We start from the raw sequence: 18,575 nt of genomic DNA, 5'->3' as shown, positions 1-18,575 counted from the left end.
TAATAAGTAATATATTCTTGGTGGGATTTTATAACAACAGAAGAAAATTATATGTAAATAAAAAATAAATAAATATAATAATAAAAAGATGATTAAACATCGTTTGGGATAAATTTGCTGGAAATATCTCTGATGTAACGCAGTAGACTGTAAGGATTAAAAAATATTAAACATTAAATTTTGATTGTGCAAAGAGAAGCGTCAAAATCATGAGCGCGAGTGCGCTAGTGGAGCTGCTGGGGGATGCCTCACCAGCCAGATGTAATTATGTCTTTTGGAGCACCGTATCTGGAATTAACCTGACTAATATACACAATATGTAATAGAAAAGGTCCAGAAGAGTATATTCATGATGGTAAATCAATGTATAAAGCTGCAGAGAAAGAGAAAGTGAAGGCGGTAAACTCGGAGCTCCCTGGCTGCTGCAGCGAGTTATGCAAACCCACTGGTCAGTTTGAAGACCTTCTTTGAGGAAACACTGCTGCAAATGTCAGTGACGGAAACAAATAGACCATTAAGAATACACATTTCATGAATTAAAAATGTAATTTCTTTGAATGAGAGCGCAAGGACACACCAGCCGCAACTGCAACTAACCAGTGGCTGGTCACTTGATCAGACAGTTGGAGACTGGCGGCTGCCACCAGCCACTGCCAGGTCACGTGACCCGCCACTGCAAGCCAGTTGAAGATTGAGCCCCGACCAGGTAAGTTTAGCCTTTCAAATTTATGGATTAATATTTGAGTTCTGTATTAAATTAAGTTAGCCATAAATAGTTGAGAATTGATTGGTGTTCAGTTACACCCATTGTAGTGATTCGCTTGAATCATGAGTGAACAGAAAAGTGACGGCCGAGGCGATCTAACGTTATTCAAACTCGAGCTGTTATTTTCTGAGGCAATAATTACAATACATGATTTATTTGAACCAGATTTATAGGTTTTCATGACATGACACAGTTCTTTAATCACTATACATATCATTTGGTGTTAATTAGAGGTAAGTTATCATGTTAGTTTGTTGCCGTTTATGTGATCAACGTATTTAACGTTACTGCAACGGAAAAAGATTTGAATAGCCCCAGATCTGACGTAATATGCTCTAGTCTCATAGATATATAGATAGATATAGATATATACATATATCTATGCTGTAGTAAACTATCGTTACGTGATAAATTATTGTCGATCTCACAAAACAATGTCATATATATATATATATATATATATATATATATATATATATATATATATATATATATATATATATATATATGTGTGTGTGTGTGTGTGTGTGTGTGTGTGTGTGTGTGTGTGTGTGGTGTGTTCTTTTTTAGTCAAACGACACAACGAACTGATAGCTTTTAGTAACGTTAATCGATTTTTATCGATTTAATCGATTCGTTATTGCAGCCCTAATATATAAATTTATATATTTATAAATTAGGTTTTCTTCATGCATCTATCTGTTTCTTTTCTATTCAACTAGTTGGTTTGCATTTGCATTCTCTCTCTCTCTCTCTCTCTCTCTCTCTCTCTCTCTCTCTCTCTCTCTCTCTCTCTCTCTCTCTCTCTCTCTCTCTCTCTCTCTGAAAAAAATAAATCTAAGCCTAAATTTGTTTTAAGTGTTGAAATATCTAGAACTTTATCATCCTGGAACTCCTGTAAATATATTATTTCCTGAGTCCCCCCCCCCCAAATTCTTTACTCTGGAAATCTTAAGGTACAAATGGTAAAGAAAATACACATATGAAACTCTTACATTGTTTAGTTTAACTGAATATATTTTTATGTATTGTTGTTTTGTCTCACTTAGATGCTGATACAAAAGCAGCTTGCCTGCAGCATCTAAAGTGGAAACATCGTGAAGGAAAGAGCAGAAGATCGGTAATCAGGTATAAATATATTGATGCCCCTGAGAGGACTGATTTACGTAATAACTTAATGTTGTATTTAGTTGTTCTTTTTTATGTATATATTAGTGTTGGGCGATATACAAAACTTTCAAATCGCCATATCGCCCCCCTGTGAGATCGGCGATACACGATACTATCGCATGGGGGCTTGGCAGTGTTTATATATATGTTATATATACAGATGTTTTTTTCAAATACAATAAATCCCTTAAAATATAATTTGCATTGGTGCTCATTAATTTTTGGTGGGTCCTCCTAAATTTTTTCTAGTGCTCCTAAATGCTTTCTGGTGCTCCTAAATTTTTGAAGTTGGGAGCACCGGTGCTACCAAGTAAAAAAGTTAATTTCGAGCCATGTATATATATATATATATATATATATATATATATATATATATATATATATATATATATATATATATATATATATATATATATATATAATTATTATTATTATTAACTATATCTAAACATATTTATTAATGATTTGAAGAAGTTTATGATTTTTAAACTTCTTTAATAACCCATTGCATTTGCATAATGTTTGATTTCGGATAATTATTCAAACCAATGCAAATCACTGCGCTCTTACAGCTAAATGGGCTTTGAGATCGAAATAATATCAAACAACACGTCTATTCCGTGTATTTGAAGAAGCAGTCTATTCATGCACTGTAAAATAGCCTATAAGCCCCCTAAAACTTAAATAGGCTATTAATAACAGATATAAAAGATAAATAAATTTTTTTGTGAAAGCAAGAGAGAATCATGCGGCAGTGCTGTTAAAGCAGTCTCAAATGATCAACGACCACAACACATTTAATTCCAGAACATTTGAGCTGTTTTCAGAGTTCTTTAATTTTCTTTTTCAGTTGTTTCATTTTTACAAATGTTTTTTTTTTTTAACATGTTTGTTAATAAAATCTAGTTTTGCTATTTAGCCTATTATTTTTTATCATAGGTGTGAACCTATACTGGTCTCACGATTATCATGCCTTCGATTCGGTTCAATTCGATATTTCGGTGCATCACGGTGCATTGACGATGCTTTCCATATACAGTGTTATATTTTAGAGGGGAGGCTTTAACAAGCTGTCTGTATAAACACAAAGACACACAGCACCACACTGTCTCTCATTCAAACACAAACATAGACAGCACCAAAGAAACAAACACACACACGCACACACACACTTTAGCACGCAACAGGGAGAGCTCGTGAAGAGCGGAGCAGAAAAACGAAAAAAAGAAGCACTTTTCCGACGGTCCCTTGCTGAGAGCTCCTCTCAGCGCGAGCTATCCCGGCTAAACACATATTGCGAGGGCTTAAACGGAGCAGTGCTCGTAGTGTGGAGCGAAAAAAAAGAAAGGCAGCTGTGAAACATAACCAGCTTTGTCTTTTTGTAGGAAACACACTTTAGATATTTTTAAGGTAAGAGGTTTTTGAGTTATTGCCGTCTGTAACTGAATGTGTGTCAAGAATATCGAAAACAAAACCAACTTAACCACGCTCATTTTTAGCGCCCCCTGGATATACAGCGCCCTTAGCATTTGCCTATGGTGCCTATGCCACGGACCGGCCCTGAGTTGCCAGAGTCTTGTAAATACTCGCGCTCATCTCCCTCGCGACAGAGTGCATAGAAGATAAATGACGTCAGTACATAATAACCGGTTATGATTATTACTGAACCGATACCGAATTGTCCGCATCTGCATCTCGGTGCACCAAAGAAACAATTAATTTTGACACCCCTAATTTTTATGCAACAAAGTAACTTGCTCAAAGATGTGGCTGTGCCCTCACCTGCCGCTCGCCCTTCAACACCTGCTGATGCTGAGAGAGAGACGAAGAGACAAAAAAAAAGCGCAAGAGAGCAATCGAAGTAATTCATTTTTGTCCAAAAGTGTCGGTCAGGCGATGTTGATGTAAACAACTGAAGCTATCATATTATTTATAGTTAATTTATTATTGATAATGATGATTAAAATAAATAATACTATTAGTTTTATTCAATAATGCAATTAAAACATGTAATAGGTCTACAGTAGTGTGAAACGAGCTAAACATCGTCTTTAAAATCGTCATAGGTCTCAGCTCCCGACGATATCTTTGCCTATCATCGATACACGATACTATCGTCTATCGGCACAACCCTAACATATATATATATATATATATATATATATATACATATGATACATATGTGTGTGATATATATATATATATATATATATATATATACACACACACACACACACACACACACACACACACACACACACACACACACACACACACGTGTGAGTGTATGTGTGTGTGTTTGTGACATTGATAAGTTTTACATTTTAACACAAAACATAAAATAACAGTCGAAATGCATAAGTAGTTTTGGGTTAATAGAAAATAAAAATGTTTTTTTAAGCACCAAATCATTAGAATGATTTCATGTAGGACGCAAATGCCTCAAATGCAGCTTTAACATCACTGGAATAAATTATATTTTTACATATTCAAGTGGAAAAGTTAACGTATTAAAAAGGAATAATTATTTACAAGGTTACTTTTTTATCTGCATTTTTATAAAGTAAAGCAGTCTTGTCCATGTTGTCTTTATATTTTTAGATGGCTTCATTTATTACTGACTTTATGCTTTCAAAATATGTAATTATGCAGTAAATGTAATATTATGCTATTTTGCTACATAGTAGAAGTGAACTAGTTTTGTTTTGTGTTAAAGCCGCAATGGCCCTGCATGTTCATAACCACACTTCTTTGTATGAGTGCTTTATTGGGACCTTATAGTCATATTTTGTGCCTGGACTCAACTTCGTATTAGTGGGACCTAACTATTTTGTTATTTACTAAATACCCACAGAACATGCTCATAGGGCATACTTCTGACCGAGATACTGTGCCCCAGTATACCTATACGTTGCCCAGTGTGGCCATATACACTCCACTTTATGTGGACTTGCTATGGACTCACAGTAGACTTCTGTTTTGTGTGGGCTAGCCCACAGTTTGGTCTGGCGGCATTGTATATATTTTTGGTCTAAAAAATGTATAACTCGGTCATAAAGTGCGGCGTAACGGCCGGCTGAACCTGATGGAGGCCGTATGTTTCCCGCTGGACGCCTCTCCATCCAGCCCCTCTCCTCCACCCACATCCAACCAGTATCCCAGCGTCCTCATCCCCACTGACAGAGTGCACGTCAAACTGGGCATGTCACAATCTCTTACATACAGTGGGGGAAATAAGTATTGAACACGTCACCATTTTTCTCAGAAATCTTATTTCTAAAGGTGCTGTAGACTTGAAATGTTCACTGGATGTCGGTAACAACTAAAGAAATCCATATATACAAAGAAAATAAAACCAATTCCTTTATTCATTAAGTTATGTACAATAAAATGAAATTACACAGGGAAAATAATTGAACACACAAAGTAATGGGGTGTAGAAAGACTTGGAAAGCCCAGACAGCAGCTGAAATCTCTCAGTAGTTCTTCAGCAACCCTCTGCCCTTCCTCAGTGTAAATGAAAATCAGCTGCTTCAGTCTAACATCTACATTAGCAGGGGGGATAAAGATGAAACCAGGGTGGACATTTCAGCAAGACAGTGATCCAAAACACAGCCAAGGAGACTCTCAAATGCTTTCAGAGAAAGAAAATCAAGCTGTAGAATGGCCCAACCAATCACCTAAACCGAATCCAATAGAAAACACAAAATAAAGCTCAGATTTGATAGACGAGACCCACAGAAGCATCAAGATTTTGAATCTCTCCTGAAGTTTATGAGAAACTCACACCTGAGCAAAGTATGAGGCTTCAGTCTCCATGTGAGAGCCGTATTTAAGCTGCGTCTTTTTTATGTTTATGTTTGTATTGTTGTTGATTTTTTTTACCAAAATCTGGTTCAATTCCATGTCAGCAGCTCTTTTAGAAAAACATGACGTGTTTAATACTTATTTTCCCCACTGTACATTTATTTTATTTTAACAGTGATGTGCATTATTTTGCGTTCTCTAAGTGAACAATCAGATTCATTAAGACCATTCCTGCTGACTTTAGCTCATATCTATATTTCTGTCCACAGGCGTGTCTCCCCCTCCTGGAGCAGTGCTGGTGTTGCACTCGTTGCTTTTTGAGTTTCCAGCTGCTAACCTACAGTGTAGGAGAAACCATAGAGCGCTCTGAGGATGAGCTGGACACGGTGCCCACTTCTGTGCTCATTCAGGTCGTGGAGCTGGTAGGTGAGATATGCTTATTTAATTTGCTCTGAAGATCCTTTAAAATACTGTTGCAATAATTTACTTCTTGGTTACAATCACTTAAAGCAGTTATTGAACATGTAGGCCACCTTTAGAAAACACACAATGTGCACAACAAGTTTATATGCTTAAACTGTGTTTAAAATGTGCCATTACTTTGGCACAAATTGCATTAAGCGGATATTTTAAATTGAAAGGATTAATTTCTCACTCACACACGACCACCATCAGAACTTTATATATCTTTTTCGCCATGTATATTGTCTTGGGAGCAAATAAAGAGTTGTATTTATAGCATTGTTATAGATGTATATAGATATACAGTGAGTCTGATCAGTACTGGTACTTTGAAATTTTGATATAAATACAACCGGCCCAAACTCAATCCTGGATGGCCGGTGTCCTACAGAGTTTAGCTTCAACCATAATTAAACACACCTAAACCAGTTAATCAAGCTCTAACTATTCTAGAAACTTCCTGGCAGGTAGAGCTAAACTCTGCAGAACACCAGTCCTCCGGGGCAGTGTTTGGGCACCCCTGCCCTAGACATTATATGTTGCATTCAACACATTGCTGTTTTGTTTATTTCTACAGTTTGTTTTCCTTTTCATTAAGTCTTTAAATGTCTTAAATGTGCTTTTATAGTGTTGTCACGATACTGGAATTTGGTATCAATCGATACCGAAGTTTTAAAAGCAACCCAGGCTCATTCTAAAAACTTAGTCCAGTGAACGTTTTTGGAGACCATGAAATACGTCCCAGGAGGTACCTATTTTTGCATTTTTTGTTTTCGCGAAACCACAAGAGGCCACCGTGTACGCTTTTTCAGATCTCAAATTTCTCGAGTGAGTTCTCTCATTAGTGTCGTAAGCTTTCCAGAATTGTCTCCATGGACAGGGTTCCCGCGGGTCCATTAAAAGTCTTAAAATGTCTTAAATTAAAATCTAGGAAATTAAGGTCCTAAATTGTCTTAAATTTTACCGTAAAGTGGCTGTAGGTATTACATTTTCAGCTGGTCTGCTTAATGACGATAGGGAAGCAGAGTGGTCCACAGTAAAACATCTAGTAGTTGATTAATTTAGTATGTGTGAAACAGGAGAGAAATGACAGTCTGTGTGATTTATTAGCTTATTACGGTAGGTCAGCTACAGAGTACAGACGCTGACGCCGGTCTGCACCTGCGTGCTGTCATTACGCGGTTGTTGATGTGAGGTTCAAAATGCAAAGATGGGAAAGTGTAAATTTAATGACATGGCAATGAAGCAATGTGTAAATTCAGCAAAAATACCTTTTTGTTAGGGACCATGGGGCTCAAAGCCGTCGAGTCGCACATGAAAGGTGGAAAGCAGCCGCGGGACGTTGCAGCAGCTAGTCATAGCGGGTCCAGGTTAATCCTTGCATTGTTTGCAGCTCGACCTAACAATGTTACTACTTTAAACTAGAGCTGAAGATCTTTGCTGGTTTCGGACTGTATTTCTATCATTTTAGACGGGGTCGTGCCGGGCTTGGGCTTGCGCAGTAAATGAACAGTCATGTGATGCATTTCGATTAGCACGAGGAAGTAATCAAATTGTTTGTTACAACATTGAAATCCATCCCTGCAAAAGTATAACAAATGATGACAGAGATGTCAAAAAGAGCGAGCCACCAGTTTAATTCTAACAGTCATTCTAGTCGCCAAAGTATATCGGCGGTCGCTTATATACTGCGTATTACGGTAGAGCACTAAGGAGCAATGTCCAGCGAGCTGACAGGGAAGATGACGAGGTCACTCGCTGCATTGAAACCGCTGTCATGGAAATTTAAATGAATGTTCCTGACTGGTGGAAGATGAACAAACAATCCTACCCACAACATGCTAAATTAGCCAGATCAGTAGTGCATCCCGGCCAGTAGCAGCAGCAGAGAAAGGGTGTTCAGTGCTGCTCAGTGAGAGAAGGACTGCACTTAAGCCATTTACAGAGGATTAAATAATGTTCCCCTACAAAAACACACAGCCTAATCTTGATGAGTAAAGAATTTCCAATTATAACTAAATATTAATAAAACCATAAAATCGTAATGTAGTCAGAGTATACAGACTAATGCTGGCATTGTTCTTTTATTATTTAGCTTCACCATCTCCTTATTGTCAGGAGAAGTGGCAAAACAATTCCCACAGAGCCTTTATCTTAATTTCATTATTGCCAAATACCCGTCATCATTTATCATTCATTTCATTCATTTTCTTGTCGGCTTTGTCCCTTTATTTATCCGGGGTCGCCACAGCGGAATGAACCGCCAACTTATCCAGCAAGTTTTTATGTAGCGGATGCCCTTCCAGCCACAACCCATCTCTGGGAAACATCCACACACACATTCACACACACACTCATACACTACGGACAATTTAGCCTACCCAATTCACCTGTACCGCATGTCTTTGGACTGAGGGGGAAACTGGAGCACCCACACAAAAGCAGGGAGAACATGCAAACTCCATACAGAAACGCCAACTGAGCCGAGGCTCGCACCAGTGGCAAAGCGACCTTCTTGCTGTGAGGTGACAGCACTACCTACTGCGCCTTATTTTTATTGGTGCATTGGCCAATTTAAAGGTTAAGTGTATGTACCCAGGCCTATTTAGAGTGTTGAGATGTTAAGATGTTTCAGAGGGCTTATTTTATTTTTATGTTCCAACTTGGCCTGTAGTCTATGTTATTAATAAGTAATTTTAACGCATATAAACGACTCATTCATGAAAAAAAGACAAAAGAGCTATGTGCATGTGCACATTTGGATAATGTCGGGCTATAAACGGGTTCGGGCTTTTAAAAAGCTGTCAATCAAAATGTACCTGTCGGGTTCGGGCTCTTATCGGGCCTAACTTTTATAGCCTGATTACAGCTCTAGTTCAGACGCCTTCTCACAGTCAGCTATAACAGTTTCATTTCACCACCAGACTCCCAAAAGGCAGGTACTGTGGGTTATCCATACTGTGACAAGGAACAATTTATTTAAATCGAACGAGAACATTAAAATGAGTAGCCTATTCCAAAGCAATTATAAAATTTTTGTGTCTTAAATTATATTTGTTGAGGTCTTAAAAAGGTCTTAAAAAGCATTAAATTTTACTTTTAAAATGGTGCAAGAACCCTGCATGGATAATAAAATTATTGGCAGGCCTCAGAACCAATTATAACACAACGTCAAACAGAATGAATAGAGAGAAAGGCAAACGTTTTTCTGCCATTTTGATCTTTTGAAGTTAAAAATAAAAATAAAATGTAAATGAGAAAAAGAAAGTATTAAATTGCAAGTGCAATCAAAATAATGAACTCAGCAACCTACAGGTAACAGGTAACCTACAGGTAACTGTATATGGCAGGCATGAACTGTATATTGATTAGTTTATATATATTTCTATGCAATTGGGGTGATTGTGTTCCTATTCTGTCATTTGTCATTATTAAATTGTTTTGTTTGTTGAGCCAAAGATCATTATTTGCAATCATTAACATCAATAAAAACTGACAAACCTTGATAGAATACGTAGATGTGTATTAAATTATACTACTATATTATTTTGTAGCTAGCACTTTATTTTAATGTGTGTCCATACACTTACTATAGTAATTATGGTAACCCTTTATTTTAAATATTTATTCTCACTATTGACACTATTACTTGCTTGTTATTAAGAAGGGCTCGAAATTGCGACCATTTTGGTCGCATATGCGCCCAAAAATTAGTCTCATAATATATTTGGGAGCATTGGTGCGAATGCATAAAATGGTTGTAGTGCGACCTGTTTAGATTTTTTTCTAAAAAACGTGCTGAATCGCTCTTCCCTGCCGCTATATTGGTTCATATTAGCTGTCAATCACTCGTCAGATGACAGGGAAGGAGCTTTTATGACCACGGGAAATGCAAACGGCTGAAGAGTGAAAACTTAAAGCACACAGGTTTGCAAACTCCACCTAAGTTGAGGCGCAGATGAGAGTGATCATGATGTGGGGAATATTGATCCGCCAGCTGAGATCAATCGAGTATACGTGCTTTTCGGAGAAGGTCCCTGAATCTCGATGCGTTGCATTCACTGTCAAATGTCCGCTAAAGGTCAAATCTAGTACTGTACATATCATCGTCATAGAAGCTCGCCTTTACTAATTTTACACTGAAACTGCGGCTCATAATAAACAGCGGTAGTGCGCCGGTAGTCATCGCAAGAATCCTGCTCAACCTGCTCATAAATTGCATCGGCTGACTCGCCTGCCTTTCCACTAACACAGAAAAATGAAAATCAGCTCAGACTGAACATTTAAATTGACACAAACTGAAACCAAAACTTTTAAAGAGTGATAGAAGTGAGATTTTACTTATTTTTCTTTTGTCTATTCTTTTTTGAGGTGTATATTATTTTTTTATGTATTTACTGATGACTGTTTTGCAGCTTTCATCATTGAATTGAATTGAATTATTTATTATAATTCAATTCAATTCATGCAAAACGCAGGGCGCAAACGATTTCAGGGCGTGTCAGAACGCATTTTTGCTAATTTAAGGACGGGAAAATCCGCTTTGTGCCGTGGCGCATGGTCTAAAAGGGTTGTGTTTATTTTCTTAATGAGTTATAGGTGTGTTTTGAGAATAAACCAATCAGAGTCTCATCTCCCATTACCTTTAAAAGCCAGCTGCGTCGCGCCATAAGCGCATTTTGAAGTAAAGTAAGTTCACTTTAACTTTTGCTCTCTTGGATAGGGAAACCTTACCGCACAGACATCAATTAGCCTATAAATAATTAATTTCGTTTGTTAAGCGCAAAGATTTGTTTCAAAACTATTTCTGAATTTAGTTCTAATTTCCACCAAATGAATAAATAAACAATAATGACAAAGTGTGGTCAAAAAACTGTGTTATTTCCAAATACATCTGCTATGCCCCATATGGTCTAAAACCTGACAGGTGGACAAATCTAAGCTTGTTTTTAATAAAACAAATATAAATATGGATATAATAAATAATACTGCTAATAATAATAACATTATACAAAAGCAAATTGAATGAACTGAAAAAGCCTCCCGAGATGAAGAAAATAAGGCAGTGGTTTTTAAATTCATGTTGGCTAGAAATTAATTGTTTTGTAATATTTAATAATTTATATTTATATCCTATATATATCCTTATTATATATATATCCTTAATATATTATATCTTTTTCATATGTAAAGATATTTGCGTATTGCTCTACATCTTATGTGTAGTGTGTAAGCCAGACGCACTTTGCGCCAGACAATAGACCGACTTTGTTCTGGTCTATAGAACAGACTATTTACAGTTTCTCAAAATAGCAACGTGCCAAAACACGCCTGCTTTTTTAGACCAGAATGCCTATGGGCGCACATTTGAGCGCAAATGCATTTGCTATTTAAACAGTGTGGTGCAACACCTCAAAATGATCCTTGCACCGAGCTGAAAGTAGCAAAAGACTATTGCGCCACGCCTTGCGCCACATTGTGCCGGGTGTATGATAGGGCCCTTAATGTGACATTTAAAGGCTTAATTAGGTTAATTAGGTTAACTAGGCAGGTTAGGGTAATTAGGCAGGTCATTGTATAATAATGGTTTGTTCTGTAGACTATCAAAAAAAAAAAGACTTAAAAGTGCTAATAATATTGACCTTAAAATGGTGTTTTAGAAAATTAAAAACTGCTTTTCACTTGATCCTTTGTTTGCCCTCTTTGGTGTGTCCCTTGAACCTGATTTGACAGTGCGTGACAGCAAGGTTCTTGCCTTTACCACAATTCTAGCCAGACGTGCCATACTTTTAAAATGGAAACACACTTCTTCCCCTACACATGACAAGTGGATACAGGACATTTTTTACTGTATCAGACTTGGAATGCTGAGATGCTCATTGCTCACTCTCTGGCTCATTAGATTCCTTTTATAAGATTTGGTATTCCTTTCTTGACTACATCAAAGGCCTGCCTATTACCCCTGGTGCTGGCAACCTGTAAAATTAACCATTTTATCAGAAAGTTTTAATAAATTTTATTATTATCATTTTTTGTATTTATTTAAATGCATTATTATTATTTTAATTATTATTATTTATCCCATCTGTATCCAGTTACTCTGATGTCATGTTCTAATGTATTTAATTTTCTTTTTTTGATATTTATGTATTTATTGTTTTGTTGAGTTAATGAACGAGAGGTTAGGGGGTGGGATTAATAATAGACAATACATTACTGTTTACCTCTCAATATTTAATTTTTATTGTCATGCAAAAGACCAATAAAAAAGATTGAAATAACTAAAAAAAAGCTTTTATTCTAGCCAAAAAAAAAACAAATAAGACTTTCTCCAGAAGAACAAATATTATCAGACATACTGTGAAAATGTCCTTGCTCTGTTAAACATTGTTTGGGAAATATTAAAAAAAAATAAAAATAAAAGATGGCTAATAATTCTGACTTCAACTGTTTGTGTCCAATAATAATTTCCAGGCAGTCTCTCAATATGCTGCATAATATATTATATCTAAATATACACCCCACTGCCAAGGCTAATCAAAATATGTAATTATGACTAAAAATTAGACATGATTGTTGTCACACATAATGACCCCATAAAAATTATTATGTATTCATATGTAACTGTATACAAATTAATTATATATAATTTTAATTAATAATTATATATATATGTATATATAGTTGAAGTCAGAATTATTAGCCCCCGCTTTGAATTTTTTTTCTCTTTTTTTAAGTATTTCCCAAACAATGTTTAACAGAGCAAGGACATTTTCACAGTATGTCTGATAATTTTTTTTCTTCTGGAGAAAGTCTTATCTGTTGTATTTAGGCTAAAATATAAGCAGTTTTAAAAAAATTTTAAAAAACGTTTTAAGGTCGAAATTATTAGCCCCTTTAAGCAATATTTTTTTCGATAGTCTACAGAACAAACCATCGTTATACAATAACTTGCCTAATTACCCTAATTTGTCTAGTTAACCTAATTAATCTTGTTAAGCCATTAAATGTATAGAAGTGTCTTGAAGAATATCTAGTCAAATATTATTTACTGTCATGGCAAAGAAAAAATAAATCAGTTATTAGAAATGAGTTATTAAATCTGTTATGATTAGAAGTGTTGAAATAATTTTCGGGGCTAATAATTCTGACGTCAACTGTATATATATATATATATATATATATATATATATATATATATATATATATATACAGTTGACGTCAGAATTATTAGCCACACACACACACACACACACACACACACACACACACACACACATACATACATACATACATACATACATAAATACATACTTTATTTGTAAGTATATACAGAAGCTTAATAAGGGATATGGTGTGAGAGGTGAATTTAGGAATTTTACACCCGTGAATATTATTATTTTATCAACTCTATTCAGTCAAATATAAATCACTCTTGCAGGTATGTTTAGTTCTGTGACCGAATATTTTCAGATAAGAAACTGTTCCGCACTCAATCCTTCATTAAATAAACTGAAGCAGCTGAGGAGACAAAGGTTTCTGCTAAAAGCTTCTGTAAACCAACAGAAACTGGTTATTTTTCAATAGATGTATATGTTAAAACTTTAAAAATACCAACACACACACAGAGAAAGTCAATGTTTTCAGATTATTTTATTGGCTTGACAAATGTTCCATATGTATCTCCACAGCATTTGTGATGCTTACATTAAATAGGACATATAAAAGCAATTGACATAGTAGTGGTGGTTTTTCTAATAAATAATAATTAACAGCACATTAACAATCATCTGTAGGATAAAACAATAGTAATAAATAGTTTATCTAATAGTCAACAGATTAAGATTCATTTATAAACAATTTAGAATCCTGTTTGTGTGCGCACACACGCGCTCTCAGCTGATGGTTGCTTAGCAACGACAGTCATAGAATGTGTTCTAAAGTAGTTCTATGTTAAAACAGCTCATCTCGGTTTGCCAGCATTCAGGACGGTGACTTGGTAAATCACACAGTTACTGTACGAATTGACAAATCTGTGATTGTGAAGGACTCGTTCGCTATGGATACTTACTATAATCAGTCTTCAGACAACCCTCATCACGAGTGGTCATCGGTTGTTCTGACTTTGGACCCAGATGTGGACGAACAAGAACTGATTGAGTCAATGAAACAGTTCAGCCAAATCCACTCTTTGGATTTTTCTTTTGATGAAGACACTAATTGCAGACACATTTATGTGACTTTTGAGCATTCAGGACGGGACCAGCAACCAGATCCTGTGGTCCCCACGAGCCGCTTTATTGAGCTGAAGACACTGCTCGTGAGCAATCTGCACCCAATGGTCACCGAACAACAGCTTATTGAAAAGTTTGGTGCATTGGGGTCCATCTCGACTGTGCAAGTGTGCAGAAACAACATCATCTCTCCTGCTTATGCCTTTGTGACTTTCCATCATCGACGTGATGCAGTGCGAGCACAAAAAGCTCTGAACTTCACTGATTTACTGAATAAACCTCTGATCATCATGTGGGGCCCAGACAAGACAATTGAGGTCCTCTCAGATAATGACAGCAGCTCTCCAAGACAAACAGAGGAGAGAGAGACAGCTGGAGAAACAGAGGAGAGAAAGACCAGTGGAGAAACAGAGAGAAAGGCCGCTGGAGATACAGAGGAGAGAAAGACCAGTAGAGAAACAGAGAGAGAGGCCGCTGGAGATACAGAGGAGAGAAAGACCAGTAGAGAAACAGAGAGAGAAACCGCTGATAAAACAGAGGAGAGAGCGAACAGCGAGTCTTCATGGGGAAGAAGGATCTCCAACAATGTGAAAAGTGCTGTGAAAGCTGCGGTGAGCAGTCCAGCAGCCTGGGTCGGAGTCGGCATAGGTGTCTGTGCTGCTTATGCCTACTTCAGGAGCAGGAGCTAGTGTGGACACATTCTAAAAGGTAATTTCATCTCATTTAAGTGACATGACATCTGACTGAGCTTAGTAACACTTCTGGAACATGCTGTATGTCACACACACATATGTATATATAGAATTCTCTGTGGGTCAGAGGTCATGTTAATTCATACTCAAATTCAGCTTCATTTAGACATCGACACTGATTTTCTTGACTCTGTTCTCTTCCAGACGAGAAGGCCTGCCTCACGATCTCCACTCATCATCCCCAGAGTGACCAATCACTGCTCCAGAAAGACCTTGATTTCCCCAGCAGGCCAAACACTTGCAATAAATGTGAATTGAATAAACTGTCTTGTGTGTGTCTCATTCAGCAGTAAAGCTCAGCCTTGCAATTTATATCCATCCAAGAGAAGCATAATAGCACTTTGTTCCAGACACAGAAGTAAACGATAGGATTTTTTTCACATCTATTGATGTGTTAGACAATAATTTACAGACCGTATGAGAAGGACTGCATCAAAGAACAATCAAATGTAGAATTATAAATCAGGATTTTAATTATAATGTACAGTGGGTTCTAATAATGTCTGTACAGGAAGATATTCGGAAGAACGTTGGAAAAAAGCAGCTGTTGACTTCCATAGTATTTTTCGTTCCTACTATTGTGGGTTTTTTCTGTACCACTTTATTTTGATGGTTAGATCATCTTTATTTTGAGTATTAGTAGACTGTCTGCTTAATATCTGCTGATTCTGCTCCTTCAACAGACATTTAACTGACTATAAGAAACTTTTCAAGTGGATGTCAACTTACCCTAACCCCAACCCAACAGTCTAATGAAAATTAGTTGGCATGTACTGTAGATGCAATGTAACTTAAATTCAACAAACTGACCATCAAAATAAAGTTTGGCTGTTTTTCTTTTACAACATTCTTCAAAATATCTTCTTTTGTGTTCAACAGAAGAAAGAAATTCAAGGTTTGAGACCACTTGTGTGTGAGTGAATGATGAGTAAATGTTCATTTCTGTGTGAACTGTCCCTTAAACCAATGGTTCTCAAAGTGGGGGTCGGGACCCCCCGAGGGGTCGCGGGACAATGAAGGGGGGTCGCCTGTTGATTTCCAAAAATCTATTTATTTTTATTAAACCATAAGTATTACCATATTTTATCCATAACCTACTGAAGAGAAAAAAATAGTCGTTTATATCATATATAGTTACTATAGTAGCTTAGTGTTACTACTTCTATTGGATTGCAACCCCTAGGGTAATTACATTGTATTAAAGACAGCAATAGCGTCAGATGCTGCAGATTTCATAACACCCGGTTAAACTCTGTGGCCCATTTACAGCTCTCATACATTAAAAAAATTAAAAGAAGAATAGACTTGGGTCCATTGGTGTGTGTGCGCCATTGCATGCAAGGTTTCTGTATTTATAACCACCTCAGAGTATATTGGGGGTCACGAGTCACTGGCATTGTCATTTTGGGGGTCGTGGCCTGAAAAGTTTGGGAACCACTGCCTTAAACGCTGGCTTAAAATATGTGATTTGTTTAAGAAATGTGGTTAAACATGCATGTTTCAGTGGAAATGATTTGAAGTATATTGTATGATGTAGATATTGACTTGTTGGCACCTATTGGCCTTAAGTGATGCAGTCTTAAAGGGGACCTATTATGCAAAATCACTTTTATAAGTGATTTAAACAGTTGTGTGGCAGCAGTGTGTGAATAACCAATGTGCAAATTACAGGGGGTTTGGGGAGGGTTTGACCCCCTCCAATATTGCTTGATCCCCTCTGAAGGACTTTAAAACAAGATGTATGAGAGGTGGGTCAGCACGTTAATAGTAAGAAAATGCTTTCTCTGATCTATGTCCTTAATATTAATAATAAAAAAGTATAATGTAAATATAGATTTGAGCAGTTCATAGCCTTGTAAATGCATAATTGTGCCAATCAATGCTAGGAAAATATCATTCAACAGTCTGAAAATAGCAGCTCTTGAGGACCAATACCATCTCAAGTATTCACAAAACACTTTTCTTGTAAAATACTGTAGGTGTCTATATCTGCATGTAGCCCAATAAAAAAAAATGGACACATAATTTGTATAGTTTGACCTACAGTAACCTCTAAAAGTCACTAAATATCCCTCAAAACACTGAAAACGTATGCATTTTAATAATAAATTAAATGTTATTTAAATACATTCTTAAATTTGGTTTACTGAAGCATGTATTACCAAACTACTACCAAAAAATTTGGTACTACTACCCCCCACAGGTGCACATGCATTGATTTCCGACATGTTAAGTGGAAATGACTTGACTGTATATGGTAGTTCGTCATAAAAGCATGTTACTGTATACCACTGTAATCAGGCAATATATGAGTGATTAGGAAATAGCTTAAAACACTCTTGATAAAATCTTATTTGTCTTAATTTAACTGGGAAATAGGTCAATAATATTAGCCCCCCTATAATAAATATATATTTTACTTCCTTTCATTTATATAGCATTTTACGGCAGCCATATTGCGCAATAGCTGATTGGTGGAGAGGAGACAGATTAATATTAAGATTAAGCCAATTATAATATGGGAATGGTTAGGAGGCCAAATTTGGCCAGGATGTCAGGGTGAAACCCAAACATTTTATAAAATCCCCTGGGATTTTTAACAACCACAGAGAGTCGGGACCTCATTTAGAAACTAACATTACTTCCAGCTGCAACCTAGCTTTTCTATGTGGTCTCCCATCCAGGTATTGACCGAGCACAGCCCTGCTTAGCTTCAGTGGGCGACAATGTGAGAGCTGCCGGCTAGCTAGCTGTTTGATTGGCTACAGAATTTTAAGTTCGTTATACAATGACTTGTCTAATTGACCTAATTAACCTAGTTAAGCCTTTAAATGTTGCTTTAAGCTGAATACTACTATCTAGAGAAATAGCTAAGAAAATGTTATCCACCGTCTCCATAGAATTATTAAAGAATTATGTATAAGAGTTGATTTTGAAAAACGATTTAGAGTCTAAAAGTAAGTGATTGAAAATAGGGTCGGTGTGCGCACATCCTACAAAAACTTCAAGCAGGCGCTCGATCAAATGTGTGAATGATCTGCTTTTATCTCGATGTTTCTCAACAGTGCCAGAAGAGAAGTTTTTGACGCTGGAAGTTTTCCACAAGTTTACTCTAGACAGAGCCAAGCAGGACATCCGCAGTGTTTGGCGGGCGATCCTGGCCTGTGGATATGACCTGCACTTTGACAGGTTTGCAGGTTTTAAAATGATCTTTGGCTTCACCACATCAGCGCTCACATCACATATATCACAGAAAAACAGGCAACACAAATACATTCAATATCATCACATAAACCACATTAAAAACTCAATTATTAATGAAATTCTAATGGCAGTCGGCACAAAGGACATTTGATACACAGTTTTCGTTACTTGGGGCAGTCT

General features: G+C 36.5%; 2 protein-coding genes across 6 annotated transcripts in view; both read left to right on the top strand.

Annotated features, from left to right (window-relative positions):
• Positions 1 to 675: 675 nt before the first annotated feature.
• Positions 676 to 15,454, top strand: si:ch73-190f9.4. Of its 2 annotated transcripts, none has more exons than XM_073936034.1 (5): positions 676 to 706; positions 1,816 to 1,894; positions 6,013 to 6,165; positions 14,168 to 15,147; positions 15,336 to 15,454. In XM_073936034.1, the coding sequence occupies exons 3-4, from the start codon at positions 6,116 to 6,118 to the stop codon at positions 15,126 to 15,128; spliced, it is 1,011 nt and encodes a 336-aa protein (XP_073792135.1). In that variant the 5' UTR covers positions 676 to 706; positions 1,816 to 1,894; positions 6,013 to 6,115; the 3' UTR covers positions 15,129 to 15,147; positions 15,336 to 15,454. The 2 variants fall into 2 exon arrangements, with proteins under 2 accessions (XP_073792135.1, XP_073792136.1); XM_073936035.1 differs by having other exon boundaries at positions 6,013 to 6,169.
• LOC110437833 (probable E3 ubiquitin-protein ligase HECTD4) overlaps positions 676 to 18,575 on the top strand; it is a 37,016-nt gene continuing 19,116 nt past the window's right edge. For 2 of the 4 annotated variants that reach the window (XM_073936008.1, XM_073936007.1), the window contains exons 1-4: positions 676 to 706; positions 1,816 to 1,894; positions 6,013 to 6,169; positions 18,257 to 18,380. Coding sequence is in view for 1 of the 4 variants with exons in the window: in XM_073936011.1 (XP_073792112.1) it covers positions 16,933 to 16,939; positions 18,257 to 18,380 (131 nt within the window). In the remaining 3 variants the exon portion in view is untranslated. Of the gene's footprint in view, positions 707 to 1,815; positions 1,895 to 6,012; positions 6,170 to 16,860; positions 16,940 to 18,256; positions 18,381 to 18,575 lie in introns of those variants that run through there. The other 2 variants (XM_073936006.1, XM_073936011.1) reach the window with 2 other exon arrangements.

The sequence above is a fragment of the Danio rerio genome, chromosome 21 (genome assembly GCF_049306965.1).
Source record: "Danio rerio strain Tuebingen ecotype United States chromosome 21, GRCz12tu, whole genome shotgun sequence".
NCBI classification, from domain to species: domain Eukaryota; kingdom Metazoa; phylum Chordata; class Actinopteri; order Cypriniformes; family Danionidae; genus Danio; species Danio rerio.
This window is presented reverse-complemented; position numbering and strand designations above follow the sequence as displayed.

Bases quoted from the DNA above. Each gene is read 5' to 3' on its own strand.
- si:ch73-190f9.4 (XM_073936034.1), top strand. From the start codon at position 6,116: ATGAGCTGGACACGGTGCCCACTTCTGTGCTCATTCAGGTCGTGGAGC. The intron at 6,166-14,167 runs GTAGGTGAGATA...ATGTTAAAACAG, and splicing joins TCATTCAGGTCGTGGAGCTG to CTCATCTCGGTTTGCCAGCA.